The sequence below is a fragment of the Vespa crabro genome, chromosome 11 (genome assembly GCF_910589235.1).
Source record: "Vespa crabro chromosome 11, iyVesCrab1.2, whole genome shotgun sequence".
In the NCBI taxonomy this organism is placed as follows: Eukaryota; Metazoa; Arthropoda; class Insecta; order Hymenoptera; family Vespidae; genus Vespa; species Vespa crabro.
In genome coordinates this window covers 585001-602010 of record NC_060965.1, presented here as the reverse complement: position 1 = coordinate 602010, position 17010 = coordinate 585001, and the positions used below count along the sequence as shown (strand labels likewise).

At 36.4% G+C, this 17010-nt stretch overlaps 1 protein-coding gene across 12 annotated transcripts in view; it reads left to right on the top strand.

Annotated features, from left to right (window-relative positions):
• The first annotated feature begins 1550 nt into the window (after nt 1-1550).
• The window catches only part of LOC124428153, a 17751-nt gene continuing 2291 nt past the window's right edge, over nt 1551-17010 (top strand). The window contains exons 1-20 of one of the 12 annotated variants that reach the window (XM_046971896.1): nt 1556-2112; nt 2347-2572; nt 5361-5445; nt 6036-7432; nt 8927-9022; nt 9235-9414; nt 9952-10158; nt 10593-10876; nt 10979-11168; nt 11380-11572; nt 13665-13762; nt 14048-14071; nt 14450-14494; nt 14620-14686; nt 14787-14954; nt 15449-15593; nt 15679-15786; nt 15862-16014; nt 16303-16338; nt 16726-17010. The exon at nt 16726-17010 is cut by the window's right edge and continues 2291 nt beyond it. In XM_046971896.1, the coding sequence (XP_046827852.1) occupies nt 6653-7432; nt 8927-9022; nt 9235-9414; nt 9952-10158; nt 10593-10876; nt 10979-11168; nt 11380-11572; nt 13665-13762; nt 14048-14071; nt 14450-14494; nt 14620-14686; nt 14787-14954; nt 15449-15593; nt 15679-15786; nt 15862-16014; nt 16303-16330 (2766 nt within the window). In that variant the 5' untranslated portion in view covers nt 1556-2112; nt 2347-2572; nt 5361-5445; nt 6036-6652 and the 3' untranslated portion in view covers nt 16331-16338; nt 16726-17010. Of the gene's footprint in view, nt 2113-2346; nt 2573-5360; nt 5446-6035; nt 7433-8926; nt 9023-9234; nt 9415-9951; nt 10159-10592; nt 10877-10978; nt 11169-11379; nt 11573-13664; nt 13763-14047; nt 14072-14449; nt 14495-14619; nt 14687-14786; nt 14955-15448; nt 15594-15678; nt 15787-15861; nt 16015-16302; nt 16339-16725 lie in introns of all 12 variants that reach the window. The other 11 variants (XM_046971895.1, XM_046971893.1, XM_046971890.1 and 8 more) reach the window with 11 other exon arrangements.

Here is a 17010-nt window from a genome sequence, read left to right as displayed (position 1 = left end):
TCATCGACTTTGTCGATGCGAGTATTCATCATCGATGGCGTCACCATTCCTTTCTTCACTCACAGATCTCACGATGATATAAGAAGAACGAGGCTATGACACAATATTCGTCGTCCTTCTCCTCCTCCTCTTCCTCCTCCTCATCCTCCTTTCTGCTTTTCGTACAGCGCAGAATCGTGTGACGTCGCAATCTTTACGAACAGAATTCATGCGTGGGAAAGGGAGAGAGAGAGAAGTAGAAAGACATAAACGCACACATTTGCACGTTTACTCGAGCAGGATCGTGGTACGTTAAGGTCGAATGACGTCATCGTTTCTCATAGACCGGGTCTGCGATCGAAAAGAGAAAGAGCAATGTTGTTTAATCGACCGATTAGAAGAGCGATTTATTCTGCGACTTATTCTTTTTTTTCTTTTCTTTTTGTTTAGTAAGCACGATGATATCATATTAAAAACGAAAATAACGCGAACGTCGTTTCGAGTTCGTACGATATATGTTAAGCTCTATTCGTGACTTCTTAATCGATCGTTCATGTTCTACATTTTGTAGAAAAACGTTATCGTCGTTACGCATGCCCTCTCCTCCTCTCTCTCTCTCTCTCTCTCTCTCTCTTTTCTCTTGTATTTTTTTTTTATTGCCACGTGCCGAGCCCTTCCATCAATAGACTGTCGTGCAAATAGACAACGTCCGGTATAACTAAGCGATATAATAAAATCGAAGATTAGTTTAGTCCGTAGCTAATGGCCGAAAGAAAAACATTTCAATCATTTCTTATTGAAGAAATATTCGTAGGAAAAATATAGATGGGGAATTGGGAGGAAGAGAAGGAGGAGGAGGAGGAGGAGGGAAAAGTGTAGGGATATGAGAGAATTCGAAAGAATCAAGATCGTTGTTAAGAAATGAAAGAGAGGAGGTGGGGTGGATTTGCGAATGGGTGCGCATTGGATCGATATCATCGGGGCTTGCGGGCCACGCGTTTTCCCGAGGGTTGTTTTAGACGACACTGGCGCCGCTAGTCGCGACGGCACATCGAGCTTCTCCTTTCTTCTTTCCGTCGAATCATTTCTTTCCTTCGAAAACATTTGTTTTTCTTCTCGTATGGCGAGACGAAAAGGAGTCATGGAAGTTGTATGTAAAAATAAATTTGGTCAAAAAATGATGATGAACGAGTAAAAACGAAGAAAGTGAATGGTGATGGACACGTTTATCATTAATCACGAGTTTTGTAAAGTAATCAAATTGGTATTGTTGAGATAATTTCCCTAGGGAGAACCGCTTTCGAAATCCTCCCTCGTTTTACGACTTCTCTTCCCTTGCGCGAAAAAACGAGCACCGACATGCTGGCGCCTAAGACGTCGCAGTAAAATCCTTCCACGTAATATAGAACGTTATTATGATAGATCCTTTCTCTAATAATAAAAATGTGAATATGTGTATATATATATATATATATATATATACACATGTATGTACATATAGAAAACAAAAGAATAGGGTGAAAAGTGAACGCAGAATAAAAATTTTTCTCACCGATTGAAAAATTAAAATTATTCGTTTATCTTTTTCGACGAGCGAATTAAAAAGAGTGGTTCTTTTCTTATATAGGCTAAAGTGAACAGAACAATAGGACAGAGATCAAAGAATAGGAAGAGAAAAGATTAAATTCGTGATCTCGCAAGGTGTTACAGGGCCTTCTCCTGTTTCCTGAGGTCCTCAGATTACATGTCAAAAATCCTTGTCGGTGGTATCGGTCGAGGGAGGATATAGGGGATGGGAGATTTGGTTTGATCGAAGGAGTCTCGGACATAGGGACGGGAGATCAGGAAAACCATCAGCAAGAACCAACGCGGCAGTCACAGCAATGAAGAAAAGGAGGGAGAGCTGTTTGGTGCAGGCGCTGCCGGCGCGGCATTCAAGCCGCAGTGGGGTGGGGTAACTTAGAAGAGTGGTGGGGGTTGTAGGTTCCCCTACGATGGCGTGGCGACCCATTCGTTCGTTCCATACGCTTTAATCGAAAGTCAGATCGCCGCGGACTGCCGCGTCGTCACGCGGACACTCGTTGTCTTTCCCATTTCTTTTTTTCACTATTCTCGCCGCATAACATTACAAAGGTAATTTTCCTTAGTTCCTTATTTTTTTTTTCTTTCTTTAAACCTTCCTTCTAGTGCGCATTTTTATTCGTGAAAAAGTATATATATATATATATACGTATATATATATATATATATATATATATATATATATATATATATATCTTACACGTATTTCGTGTCGAAGATTAGAAAGTGTGTCACGATTTTTGTCGAAGCAACGTCTTACCTTTCTCCTTTTCACTTTGTTTTTAGGTTTTAAGAAATGTATAAAAACGAGTGTTAAATAAGAGTGAGAAAATCGAAATGTATACTCGTGCGAAGTAACAGTGTAAACAGAAAAGAGAGAGAGGGAGAGAGAGGATTGTTGGTGTGTTACACAAAGAGACTATTTACTCGTGTAGGAGGACGGTTCACTGGCCGTACAAAGTACTGGTAATGTTGATAGTTCTTAGGTACACATATAAGAGCAAGCATAGTGGTATGTATCGTTGATTTATTTAATAATTAAACATCGTTAGTATACACTAGTACGAAAAGGATCGTAGTAAAGGGAACATTTATTGGGCACGTGACAAGAACTAGTGTCTTGCGAACGAGATATCATATCCTCTCGATGAGATCAACGTTCGAGATTTCTCTCGAAAACAAAATAGGCCTAGATTAGCCACCTTGAAACTGTGTGGCGCCAAATGACGAGGATCACTGATATCAACCGTTCCTTAATATACGCGTCCGACAGGCGCGAATACATTCTGCAATTACGTTCGATAATAAGAACATTATTCATAAAGCATTGCAATCGATTTAAGTGAACATTTTGAAATGTTATAAAATGACATTAAATATAACAAGATTTTCTTATCAATGTTTACGTGTTTTGTCATTGCCAAGGATGACTATCGTTACGGCACTCTTTCGGAAGAAAGAAAAATCGATCAACATGTTTTAAACAAGTCAAACAAACTTATCGTTTCTAATCGTGAAAAATTCCAAAAGAATAGACACGTATGTATTATTTCGATATGTTCGATCAAGCGAGATAAGGATTACACGAAGTGACATCGATGAGACTCTTTGATGCAACTTGAGAGGATCGATTTTACGATCGCACACTTCCCCCCTGGGACATAAATTCTTAGCCGTCCTACTATCGAACCACGTAGCGTGTTCTCCAAAATTGATATAAAAAAGAAAAAGAAAAATAATAATCGATCCCATGCCGACGATTTTCCTGACTATTATATTATTCTATACACCGTTACGATAGAATCTAGAATAGTGTAGAAAATTAGTTTGAACTTGGAAACAAATCTTCTCGTGAAAATATTTCGCGTGACAAGCGCTCGTTTTCAATCGTTCATAATTCGATCATTCGATCGATGTCAATCGATAATTTCGAAGAAATCGTCGAAACATTTTTCGAACTCTTATTGAATTACGCTTTAAGCATTAATCGGGATTAACTTTCTTCGTCGATTCGTTTATTTATTATTCTCTACCTAATGTGACTTTATAATTAACATTGTATATAAAATAAATAAAAAAAAAAAAAAAAAAAAGAAAAAGGAAAAAAGGCGCGTTTAAGTTTTTCTTAAAATTCATTCGGCAGAGCAACATTTAAATGTATTTAACGAGATTTAAAAGAGAGATTAAACGTAAAATAAATGGCGCACCGACACACGTTCGCGTGGTCCGGATACGGGCAATTTGCAATTCGATCGAGTGCTCTCTTGCTATCTCTCTATCGTCGGCGACGAAAGTCTCGTATTGCCGGATACATTGGATCGACACGGTAGGTCGCTGCTCCGGATGATGTCAACGATGATTGATACGCTTTTGAAAAGCAATGCGAGTCCAAAGAGAACATAATATACATTTTATGCGTATTTATTTCAATATTTTTCCTTTCGTTTTCTCGACAAAAATTAATAATCGTTGTATCCTTTCAATTTTGTTTCCCCGCCTCCCCTGCCCCCAAAATTTGTCTTTCTCCCATTAACTGCTTCGTTTTTTTTTTTTTCCTTTTCCTTTTTATTCCAGTTATTTTCCACCACGTGCGTAACACACATATACGTACATGAATGCAAATGACTCGACCAATAAAATAATAATAAAACTAATAATAATAAATGCAAATGACGATGATAGCTTCTTTTGTTACGAGCGACTATTAAAATTTACATATCGTGGGTCAAAGATTGGTGTCGATTGACATTTATCGTTTGTTAATGTGAATCGACAAAGAGACGATGATCCGGTCAAAGGTTTTACGTAGAGATTCACTACAGTTTAGTAGGTGAACATAGAAAATTTTGATAAGAAGAAAATAAATATTTCTTTTTATATATACATATACATATGTGTATGTATGTGTGTGCGCGCATGCGTAACAGATATTTTCAAACTTGACCCAATTTATATAAAATTATCTTCGGACGTATACGACCCTACTCGAGCCTTGAATTGTCCTCATCGAATCATATTCATAATTAAACGACCCACGTGAAATTTATCAGAGAGAGAGAGAGAGAGAGAGAGAGAGAGAGAGAGAGAGAGAGAGAGAGAGTGAGAGAGAAACAAAAAAAAAAGGAAGAGTGGAGATAATTACGGTGACTTATCACGTCAAAACGATTCGGACACGCATGGTGAAATCATGGAGCGAAATTAAATAAGAAGGAATAAAGGGGGAAAAGAGGGAGGGAAATCACTCCGTACAAGAGACATGTGCCGACCTTGAAGGATTTTTTACGTTCGAGAGTCATTCTACAAAAACATATATTTAATTATTCGTTTTTCTTTCTTCTTCTTTTATATATATATATATATATATATATGTATATATAAGCGTTCGAACAAATCGATTTCGTACCCATGGTTTATCTTTTTTTTTTTCCTCAAGACATGAGTCATCGATATAATTCGTGTCATTGCATAAAAGATTATAAACGAGTGCTAGATGTATCGACGAAGAAACGTATTTTTATTGTCAATGGTATTGACACCATCTCGTTAATCGCATTGTGTTTATTGACAATACTTCCGTTTGTTCCGCGCCCCCTCTCCTATCCCCTTAGCGTCGATCATTAATTATCGTTTTATTCGCCGTCCACGAGACGTCGCGTGCAGAACGCATAATGTTCTTAATGAAACGAGTATTACGAATCTCTCCTGCTGTCGTTAAAGACTGTTTTCGTTTTTTTTTTTTTTTTATTTTCTTCTCTCCAATCGTTTCGATCGTTCTAATGAAATATGAATTAAAATTCAAGGAGTCACATCAGGATGACCTTTCGAAATATGCCTTTCGCCTGACACCTGACATTTCGTCGTTGAGATCGTTTTGTGTTATCCGATGTGAGTAATTGAGAAACCTTAAAAAAAGAAAAAGAAAAAAAAAAAAAGAAAAGAAATATAATCGAAGCGATAGCGATCGTGCGAACTAAAACCATTGGCATTGGCACCGATGCGTCAGTAACAGGAACGATTCACGGTCTAGTTTGTTTTTTCGTTTGAGTACGCCTTATCGTACGCTTCTATCATTATGGTTTATTAATAACGAAATACAACACATAGGCCTATACGCACGCCCGTAAATTATGGGCGTTCAAAGAGGAAAAGATGATATCCTCCTGTGATATCAGTGTTAATCATAGCAATCGTATTTGGCAATCGATAAGCTAACTTATCGATTTGTCGATATAAAGATAACGCTTCGATGAAAAACCGATGAATATTTGGAAATGTTTATACGTCGCATAACTGACCTTATCCACGTATACGTTATCGCCTCGTAGAGAAAATGTTGGTAGAGTAATGGTAGCAGTAGTGATGGTAGTAGTAGTAATACCCATCTTACTCATCCGACATTGACGGACATCGTGTTCTTTTACATAGCATGGAACGACTTAAGCCTTCATAACGGTTCTTTCGTTTCTTTTTTTCAGAAAACTCGACGATAGGTAAACGAGAACACAAAAAGGAACGACGACATTGTGAAAGAGCCTTCCTAACATCTTTCAATCGGTATTCGAACTTTCATCGTCGTGGAATAATAATTTCATCACATAAAAGTAATGGAAATTCGATAGACGAAACAAAATAAAATAAAACGAAATAGAAAATCTTTTGAACGCAAACGTCGAATATCGTTTATATTAATTATTGATCGAGAAAGAAACAAAAAAAAAAAAAGAAAGAAAGAAAGAAAAAAAACGAAAAGAAAAGAAAGAGAAAGAATAGAAAAGATACAAAGAAGAGAAAAGGAAAGGAAGAGACGAGCGAAAGATACCGAAAGAGGTGTGTCAGGGTTGCGTCGCTTCGCTCGATGACAGTTCAGAAGAAGTTGGAAAAGCACGAAAATCGGAAGTAGGAGTAAGACTGAAGAGGAAGCTCAAGACGGAGACGAGAAGACGGATTGGTGCGAACTCTTAGCCGAGTAGCGCGCGTATCAACGGTATAGTCCGGGGGCATATACCCAGGGTATATGCGTGGCGTATTAATAGACATCGGTAGCTCGTTGGTGGGGGGGACGACGCTTGCTCGAGGGTGAAAATAGAAAAGAATGTTTTTGGAATCCAATTGGACTTGGTTGGCAGAACGATGGGTCAATATGGCCGACTTGGCCGAGCGGGTGGACGATCTGATATGCAGTTTCGACTCGACTGGTGACACGACCATGGATACATTGTCGATGCTAATATTCGGTTGGATGTTATTCGGTCTCGTGGTATTGTGCGTCGGCAAGTACGTTTACAATCGTTTTGTCCTAAACGAGCTCGGTACCTCTCGCACCGCGAAGGACGGCCATGTCTTTCACGGTGATAGTGTTGTGGTGACGAGTGCTGCTGTAGGTGCTGCTGGTGCCGCCACCGGGGCCAAGTTCCTCGGTCATCAGGAAAGATCAAGCAAATTATCGGCGTCTTCGGTCGGTGTTGCATCGAGCTCGAAAACATCGACTTCGACCGGTCCGATCGGAGTAAGTGGTGCCGTATTAGCTGCCGCTAATACAGCCGCATCTTTCGGGGGAGGTAGCAGTGGCGCTTCTTCGACTATTGCCGTGGCACCCGTTCCACCCTCCTCATCTCCCTCCTCCCCTGGCTACGTCCCACCAACTCCGCCGGTCCGGAAACGACTGACAAGGAAGACTTCCGGTGCTCTTATCACTCCTGCCAGAAGTTCGAGGGCCCTTCATTTGCCTACGGCGACCGGTGCCGACGCTGAAGCCGTTCGTTGGGTCAACGAACTGATCGTCTGGCTGCACTCGGATCTTGTCATCCTCAACGAACTTCTCGCCCTTTGGGTGGCTTCTTTGAACGACTTTACCGCCGGTTCCGTCGACGAGGTCAGTCCTTTTCTCTCTCTCTCTCTCTCTCTCTCTCTCTCTCTCTCTCTCTTTCATCTTTCTCGAGCCTCCTCGCAAGCGTTATTTTTTATTCGCGGAAGACTCGCCTCCGTGACCGAGCTCTTAACGTGTCAGATGGCGCTGGGGAATCCAAGAATAGCGACTCCAACCTGTTGGATGACTTCGTTTCTATAGAGTCTTATCTATAAAGACTCGTTTATCTTATTAACGGGAGATATATTTTTCTTATCGGGCCGATCAAAATCATTTCTATTTTTATTTTCATTTTCGATTATATCGAAAATATTTTTTTATTTCGTAGAAACAAGAAAAGGAAAAAGAAAGGATGAAAAAGGAAGGAGCAAACGACGATTGGAATTTGCGGCGTCAGATTAATGTATCGCGCGGACTCTTGCATGCGTAGGCTTTTATTAGATAAAACCGAGATGATGAATCTCTAAGATGAAACAACTCGACTCTACGAGCACTCAATTCGAGCCGGTCGGCGAAAGTAATTCGATTCGAGTGAAAGGCGTTTAATTCGAACAACGTGTTCTTGATCGAATTTTATCCGATTGAATTATCTCGTTGACGTGGCAAACTTGACCTCTCGCATGTTTGAAGAGCTCTCAATGGAATCCAAAGCGTCTCGGTCCGCTCGCGAAAGAATGCGTTTCTTTGTTCCTTTAACAACGTGTCCCCTCTTTCTGCCCCTTCTTCCTCGCCCTTACGAAACGTTATCTAACGCACCTAACATGCTAAATTCGTTTTTGGAATCGCGGGCGTGTTTCCAATTCCTCGTACATTCTCTCTCACGTCTCTGACTCACCTGATGATTTATCGTACAACCGAAAGATTCGGTCACGCGACTAGACGGGAAACGTCGCTCACTTTCGTCTGCCTTATAAGATTTCAAATGGGTATTAGCTTTAGCATTAAGCGAACGTTTGGTAACTCTTTTAAAAGGAAAAATATTTATAGTACTCACGATGTGTGTATATATATATATATATATATATATATGCAATACGTATACGCTTAATTATCGACGTTCATAACGATTACGCGAACGTTCAGCCTCGGAAAAAACGGAAATGAGATATAAAGTGGTATTTCTTCGTTCTATCAATTTCAGATTCTAAACAGCAGAATTCTCTCAAGTTATTAATTCTGTTATGCTTTAATATGCCAGCCAATCAACCTAGCCAAAAGTATTTACGTTGAAAAGGAGAGCCGTAATTTATAGGCCGTAAAATGTTTTCACGTAATATCGTCAGTCCGAGGGAGTTCATTTCTTGCCAAAATTCTACAATAATGTTATTATCTAATCGTACATTTGTAGACACGTCAGGAATTTCTGTTGATACGTGTTATGCGTTATATACATACACACATACATACATACATACGTATATATTTATATTATAAAAACGTTGCAGGAAATTTTTGAGAATATCTTCTCGAAGGAATCATTGATATCGTTTAATGTTACAGCATGGAGTGGGCGTCGAATTTGTGCGTGTTCTTCCGGAAACACATCCTCCAACTCTGTCAAATATTTTCTGCGAATGCGACTCTAAAGACGATGTGGTACGTAATCGTATTTGACAATAATTTTTCTTTTCTCTTTTTCTCTTTTTATTTATACCGAAGAAAAAAAAAATACTGAGACACCCTGTATACGATATAATGCCTCCATTCATACCGCTTTCGAAGACGTCTTTTTTACTCTTCCTATTTTTCTTTTTTTTTTTTTTATCGCTCTCGTTCTCACATAATACATACGTTCCTTCATTCCGTAGACCATAACGTGCGACTGCGAGGCAACTCCGGCCCTGCAGTTAAAAGCATTTCGTCAAAGAGGCGACAAGTTGGAATCTAGTCACTATCGTGTCAACGTGAATCGCTTCCGTGCTCGGCTCAACGTCGTTTGCATCACCGAGAAACTTCTAATCGATCTAAAGTGCGACGGATGGCCCGAGGTTTGTATCTAATTAATTCATATAATAATCTTCTTAGATCCTTTGGATACTTTATAAAAATATATCTCGAACAAAATAAAAAAAAAAAAAAAAAAAGAAACGAGAAAACGCACATTTTTCGCATATTTTCGTATCTATTAAAATAATTAACATATTTCTCTTATAAATCAGAACAGAATCATTTAGCGCGAAAGAAAGGAAGAAAGAAAGAAAATTGTTTTCCGTAAATAAAGATCTATAATGAATTGCAAAAGGAATAGAAATTTTTTTTTGCACAGTACATATATATTATAAATTACATGTATTTCTACGATAAGGTCTGAGACTAAATGATATAAGACATAGATATTGTTATACCTTAAACGTACTATATTAGTTTATTTTATGAAAATAATGTGTCTTTACGTGCGTTTAAATTATATTAAAAATGATAAGCCGTTAAAGATATTGTTCAAACGATTTAATTAAAATGATAAAAAAAGTCATTTCGAAGATAGCACGAAAGAAAGTAAAAATTGTTTTGATGTTTCGTACCAGGTAAAGATATCCCTGGCACAGGTAGGAACGATAAAGAAGGATTTGGACGAGAGCCAATTACAGGAAGTAGTGACGGAAATTGTGGTTGGTGCTTTGAGAGGTATCAACGTTCATCTTAATCTATCGCAATATCCAACTTGTCCGCGATTATGGAGAGAACCACCTACGCAGCCTGGCTTCTCCTTTCCGGTACATTACGACAGTATGGTAAGTAACGCTTTAGCTCGATTAAATCAATTTATACTCGGCTAATTTTATAATAATATATTTATGTACTTTATCGTAAATACCAGATAGGAGAAGACACGTGTCTATTTATCTATTTATCGATGCATTATGTGCTGTCGGTGAGAACGCGCAGAAAATATCGCGTGCACTTTTACTTTCCTAATCATGAAACCTACTTTACTACGGAGTGGTACCATCGATAAAGCGTGCGTTTATCGATCCCAAAGAGAGAAGTGGGCTTTGCATGCGATTATCAAAGTAATTACAGCAGTATCTGCTTTTATCTGATCAAATTCGAAAAAAAAGCTAATACGGAGAGAAGATTTTTATCTTCAATTAATTGATTTAAATTAAATATAATATAATTATATTTTTATCTTTTGTCGTTTTATTCGTTGACGCTTCGTCCGTAGAGCGGTTCGAACTCGATGATACACAAGACATCGCCTCAACATCTTCATACACGTAATGCAACTTCTGCGGCGCAGCTGCAACAACAACAACAACAACAACAGCAACAATACATGCCTGGTGAAAAGCGTTTGCTCGTAAAGGTTGTAAAGGCAACTGAACTTGGTGGGCAGCATCCATCGGTTGAACCATATTGCGTTGTTGAATTAGACGAACCACCGCAAAAGCATCAAACATCGATCAAAAAGGATACGACCAATCCGATATGGGACGAAGCTTTCTTATTGTAAGTTAGATTTTCTTTTGATCTGTCAAAATAAAATACTATATATATATATATAGAGAGAGAGAGAGAGAGGGATCGTATAAACAAGAATTTTATTACTAGCGATGTCAGTCACAACACGACAGAGGTACTACTGGAAGTTTACGACCGCGTAAATAAGAGCCAAAAATTCTTGGGTCTCGGAATAGTAGGGGTCGAAGAACTTCTGGCAAATCCTAGCCAAAGGCAAATCATACCGTTACAAGGTAGACCTTACGAGGAGGACGATGTAACCGGCACCCTCACCGTAGAGGTAATCGATTTCTCGTATTCGATTTCCTACATACGTTTATTTGACGTTATAACTTATGATTTATGAATTATAATCTCATTTTCATCTGACATACACGCTCGCTTCTTTACTAAAGTAAAAACAAAACTTATCACAGATTATTTCTTTATAATATTGAAAAAGAAAAAGAAGCAAGATATATTTAGTTATAATAATCATTTTATTTATGCAGTTTCTCTTCATCGAGGGTGCAGAAGTGCCACAGATCGGATCGAAGCCTTACAAAGTGAAGGAGACAATAAAACCGGTGTCCCCGACTCGTACCTACAATCCAGCGACCAATCTCGTCAGCAGCAATAGTCTTAATTACAACAATGGTAACAGCACTCTTATCTTGTACGACAATACCACTCTGTCAGACGGGGGTAATTATCGATTGCTTGTCTCAAAGGTATTGCATACTTTGATGTGTGAATCCTTTAGTGGTTTTTCAATTAGTCTGAACCAATCTCTCCGTTTCCTGTATCTCTTTCATTCCTTATTAAATAATGAAAAAAAAAAAAAAAAAAAAAGAAAAGAACAAAAAGATTCAACAAAATTTTACTCGTATGTATTTGCAAATCTCTTTGATCTTATCTCAAACTTTGATTCATCGAGTTTCCCCGAAAAAATGATAATCGTTAGTCTTTCAATCGTTATGACGATTCCATTCGAATTTCATTTCGATTAAAATTGTCTCACATTTACGTTCCAACATCGTATATTTAAAGATTTTTTTTTTATTTCTTTAATCTCCTTATATATACACATATATATATATATATATATTTATCGGAGATATGGAATATTTTATTTAAAAAATAGTCCTTTATTTCCAATCCCTTGCAATCCACAAACACACAGTAGCTGGCATGAAGATTTTTAGATTTTTTTCCCCGTTTGGCGAGATCCGGTTCCAATCATAATTTAGATCTACTCTCATAATCGATTCCCTGAAGTAGAATAAGTCCCAATTACAAGTTTTTACATATTTCATTTAGTAAGAATAATTAGAGGAAATTTTTAATACTTCGCAAAGGAGGCAGAAATGATTAGTTCTTTTTTTTTTCATTTTCAATGATAGACGAAGCGAAGGAAATGTTTTAGAATATCGAAATGCTTGGGTATCACGTGAATTTTTATATATTCTCTGTAATGAAAATATTTTGAAACACGCAACACCGATGGTTAAAAATCGATCTTATGATATCGATGGTATACGATTGCGTAAATAAAAAGAGGACATTTCTACCTTTAAAATGGTATTTGTTTCATCTCTCTACGACTTTCCGTTCCGAAGATATAATCGTTTAAAATTTGTCATTCATAATGTCAATGATCAGCTGGCGCGAGTACGCATCGTAGTAAGTAGAAAAAAGTGTTTACGTCGGCCAGACGGCCGGCGTAAATTCCTGGAATTTATGTAGGTCACTGTGTTAATTCATTATATAGGCCAATATGGCGGCTCGAATGTAGGTCAGTGGGACACTCCGCTTGACCTATATATTCGGTTATATCTAAGATATGGAATATCTCCGAAACTAGAAATCATAGAGACTTCGAATCAACGCCATTTTAAAGAGTATTTTTTTCTCTATAACATCGTCATATTATAAACAATTAATTAATAATTCGTTATAAACAATTTGTTATATAAAATGCGCCGAATTTTTTTTTCACTAAACCAACGTTGTATATATATATATATGTATGTATAATACAGGCATGCATATATAATTTGTTATAAACAATTTGTTATAAACAATTTGTTATAAACAATTTCTTAGAGGAATTTTTTTTAGAACTTAACATGACGTAATCTGTTTTATGAGTATCTGTTATCGCACATATAATGCGCATATAATTCAATAATTTGTTATAAACAATCTGTTATAAAAAAATGGTCATAAACGATTTTTCGGAATTTAATCAGTGGAGTAATTCGGTATATCTGTGAATACGTGAATATGATTCAATAATTTCTTATAAACAATTTGTTATATAATTAAAAAAAGAATTGTTATAAATAATTTTCACAAATAATTTCTTAAATATCAACGTTACATTCTTCTTCTTATCTTATAGGAAAAAAAAAAAATGTTTCTGCGTTATAAAAAATTGTTACGAACAGAAAAATTATAAGCAATTTGTTATAAATAATTTTTATGAAAAAATTCCTTCGAAATCATATTGTCATTCTTGTCTTTCGTATCTTTGGGAGGGGGAAAAAAAGCATTTCTGTGTCGGGAATATTTATACGCATTTACATCTTTATAATTATTAATGACCCATCGGTGTATACAAATGAATAAAACATTTCTATCTATATTTATGAACTTCATGGATAAATCGTGTTTACGCGAACTACGCGATTAGTATAAATTGATGATGCTTTTTAGGAATCGATGAAACGTAGATCCATTCAATATGAATCAATGAATCTTCGATCATTGTACAAAAGTGACATTTTCTTCGCAGATCCTTATTTGACGAATGGTAATGTCGTCGATTCGCCATATAGAAGCGGTCAAACGAACGGTAACAAAGGGACTCTGATCGTGCACAGCCAGCAAAGGGTAAGAAGATAAATAAGTTAATGGATTGATTTGATCATTAATCGCACTGCACGTAGAAATTGGTGAGACTACTAAACCAATAATTTATAAATTTTTTCTTTTTTTTTTTTTTCTTTTTTTCTTCTTTCTGATATCCGTGCACGGATTAATCGAATTAATTATTCTAAATTTATTTTTATATGGGTCACGAATTTTTTCATGCCGTATAAAAATAAATCCGAATGTGTAGGCGTGTATTGATAATAACAACAGATCTGACGATCCTTTGCTCTGATTATTTTACAGCAAGCAGAGCGACAAGTAGTAAAGGTGAGCCCGACGACGATCTCCTGACCAGAGAGATTTTTTTTCCTTCCTTAATTTTTTTCTTCAAACTCGTAAACGCAATTTGCATTTACATTCTATAATCAGCAGTTTTCCATCTTGCGCGAACACGCGATCCGAACTGCATACGAATATGAGTGTTTATTCTTTTCTTTCTTTCTTTCTTTTTTTTTTTTTTTCTTTTTATTTATTTCTTTTTTTATTTTTTTGCTTTCGATTTTCTTGATTCAATGTTCAAGACCATCCATCCTCTCGTTCTATTTTCTCTTCGATTAACTGACGTTTACCTTGATTTTGAGTGCCTTTTCTGTTTCACAAGAGCATTAACTATCCTTGAATGCCGTGTGTTTACTAATCCAACAGGTAGCTTTGACGGAAAATGGAAATTGGCAAGAAATTTCCCCCGAGGTAAGTGTACTATCGATTTATCATACTTTTATTTACTCATCCTTTTCTTTCTTAGATAATAAAATATCACTTTGATTAAATAAATCCCTTAGGCTCAATGTCTAATCTGATACGATTGATTTCAGCACGGTGCAAAGGATACCAGCATGACGTCAGGACCGGAGAGTACGCCAAATTCCTCTAATTCAGAAGGTAAAGCGTGAAACGTAAAAAAATTTTAATGTAGATTAGAATTTTGGAAATAATATTGATTAGAAATACGCGATAACAAGTCTAACGTATTATACATTAGAAAGAGGAAGAACACGAAGAAAACGAAGAGATTTCTTTGGCACGATAAAAAAGCGTTTGAGTCGATCAAAAACGAGAAGTAGATCGGTGGGACCCGAAGGTGACATTAATCACGAGGATGCACATTCAAGGTCAATATCCGCTGACAGGGCACGAGATCCTGGATCAGGTAAGTTTTTAATTAATTTTATTTTTTAGTTAGATAAGTGGATTTCATACTACTCGATATAATGAAACTCAAATGTAGAATAGACGTTTATGACCCTTTTCTTATATCATTGGAAATTCATTGCTTTTTAATAGTTCATCTATATCGATGTTTATTGTCTAATTCAATAATGATCACTTTCAATTCCCAAATATAAAGTTTCTTTATTCCCTTTCTATTTTAACTCACACTTTCACGCTCTGTCTTGCTTGCGTAACCGTTGTGTTAATTGGCACTCAATGTTGGTAAGTTTCTCTCCTCCACTATGTAGACATCTCCATATAGAGATACTTTGTAATTAGCCATCTTAGATCGATCCTGAAATTTTACGATAACTGTTAAATATATAATATCCGTTAAAATGTATTGTCTTCTTTAGCTACCCCTCACCCCTCCCAACCCCAACGTGTCGCTTCCACTTCACCCCTATCCAGCAACGAATCTCATTTTTACAGCACATTTGTCGATACCAGGAAGGGAAGAACATTCAAGGAGATCAAGTTTAAGCGAAGCTTCCGGCATTAGCGGAACTTCTACGAGAACTTACGTCAACGAGGCCTCTACTCTCGTTTTAGAAACTTTAGAGAATGGTATTAAAAAGTGAGTACTATAGACGTAATACGTATCACTTTATAATGATGTATATATAGATGTGCAATTTTATAATATACGTTTTAATGTTTAGACATTATTTGGTACCACTTTCGCTCGCACAAAAGAGCAAGTGGAGGAAAAAGGGTACGAAACTTCATATATTCAACGATCACACGTTCATCGCCAAACACATGCCAGGGTAAGTTTTTAATGGGATGTTATTTATGGGATAAATAAAGTTTATTTTTATTTATCGTGATATTTGCCCTTATAGAGGTACAGTCTGCGAAATCTGTAAACGAACGCTTGCTCGAAGATTAGGTAAACAAGGATACGAGTGTAGGGACTGTCAAATGAAATGCCACAAACATTGTCACGTTAAAGTAGACACAACGTGTCCTACGTCCACTATACAGAGCATCGAATTGTAAGTATAAATCGATTCGATTGGGAAATACTTTCTTTTTGTTATTTTATTTTAAACATCAAACGAATCTACCTACATTGCATGAGAATATTTACTATCACCGTAAAATCGCTTTAATATATGTATATGTATGTATGTATGTATGTATGTATGTATGTATGTATATGCATCTATATATATATATATATATATATATATATATACATCGTGTCGGATTTATAAATGATTTAACAGTTAAATGATATATCTCCTAATGCTCTGATTTCTTTTGACCTTTCTTCGTGTAAGGTCCCTACTGCCGGTACTGAGCGAATAATAAGATAGGTAAGCCAAAGAAAAGAGAATGAAGATCTTTTTCAACGAGTGTGTTTTAATTTAATCGTGCATGCGACGAGAAAAAGTTTATCGAAAAATCTATATTTTCTCTTTCCATTTTAATATTGGTAGTTACCTTTTATTATTTTTTTTTTCCATCGTAAATATTATAGTTGTACCCAAATTTAGCTCTCGGATTCTATAGATTTTAACATGTTTATTTTCATCGATTGTTATAAGACAATCTTTGCATGCAAGTTGGTTTCAACTTTTCTTTGCAAAACGCGCGAGAATATTCGCTTGATTATTTACCTGCTCGATTTAATTTCTGAAAAGGAGACGATTGATTTGTTACTTTTTTCTTTTTTTTTCTTTTTTTTTTTTTTTTTTTTTTAGGACCTACATAAAGGTTCCTGAGATTGAAAGGAAGTCGTCGATACGTTTATGCTGATTGGGAACCTCTACTATTTAGATCTAAGCGGTCTTTTTATTATTAACAATTACAAGACGGTAGGATGAAAAAAGAAGAAGAAGTAGCAGAAGAAGAAGAAGAAGAAGAAGAAGAAGAAGAAGAAGAAGGAAAAATAGAAAAATAGATAAATTCGAAAAAGAGAGAAAACAATGGAAATCAAAGAAAAATATTTTAAGCTCGTGATCGAGTTTTATGTACTTACTTACTTA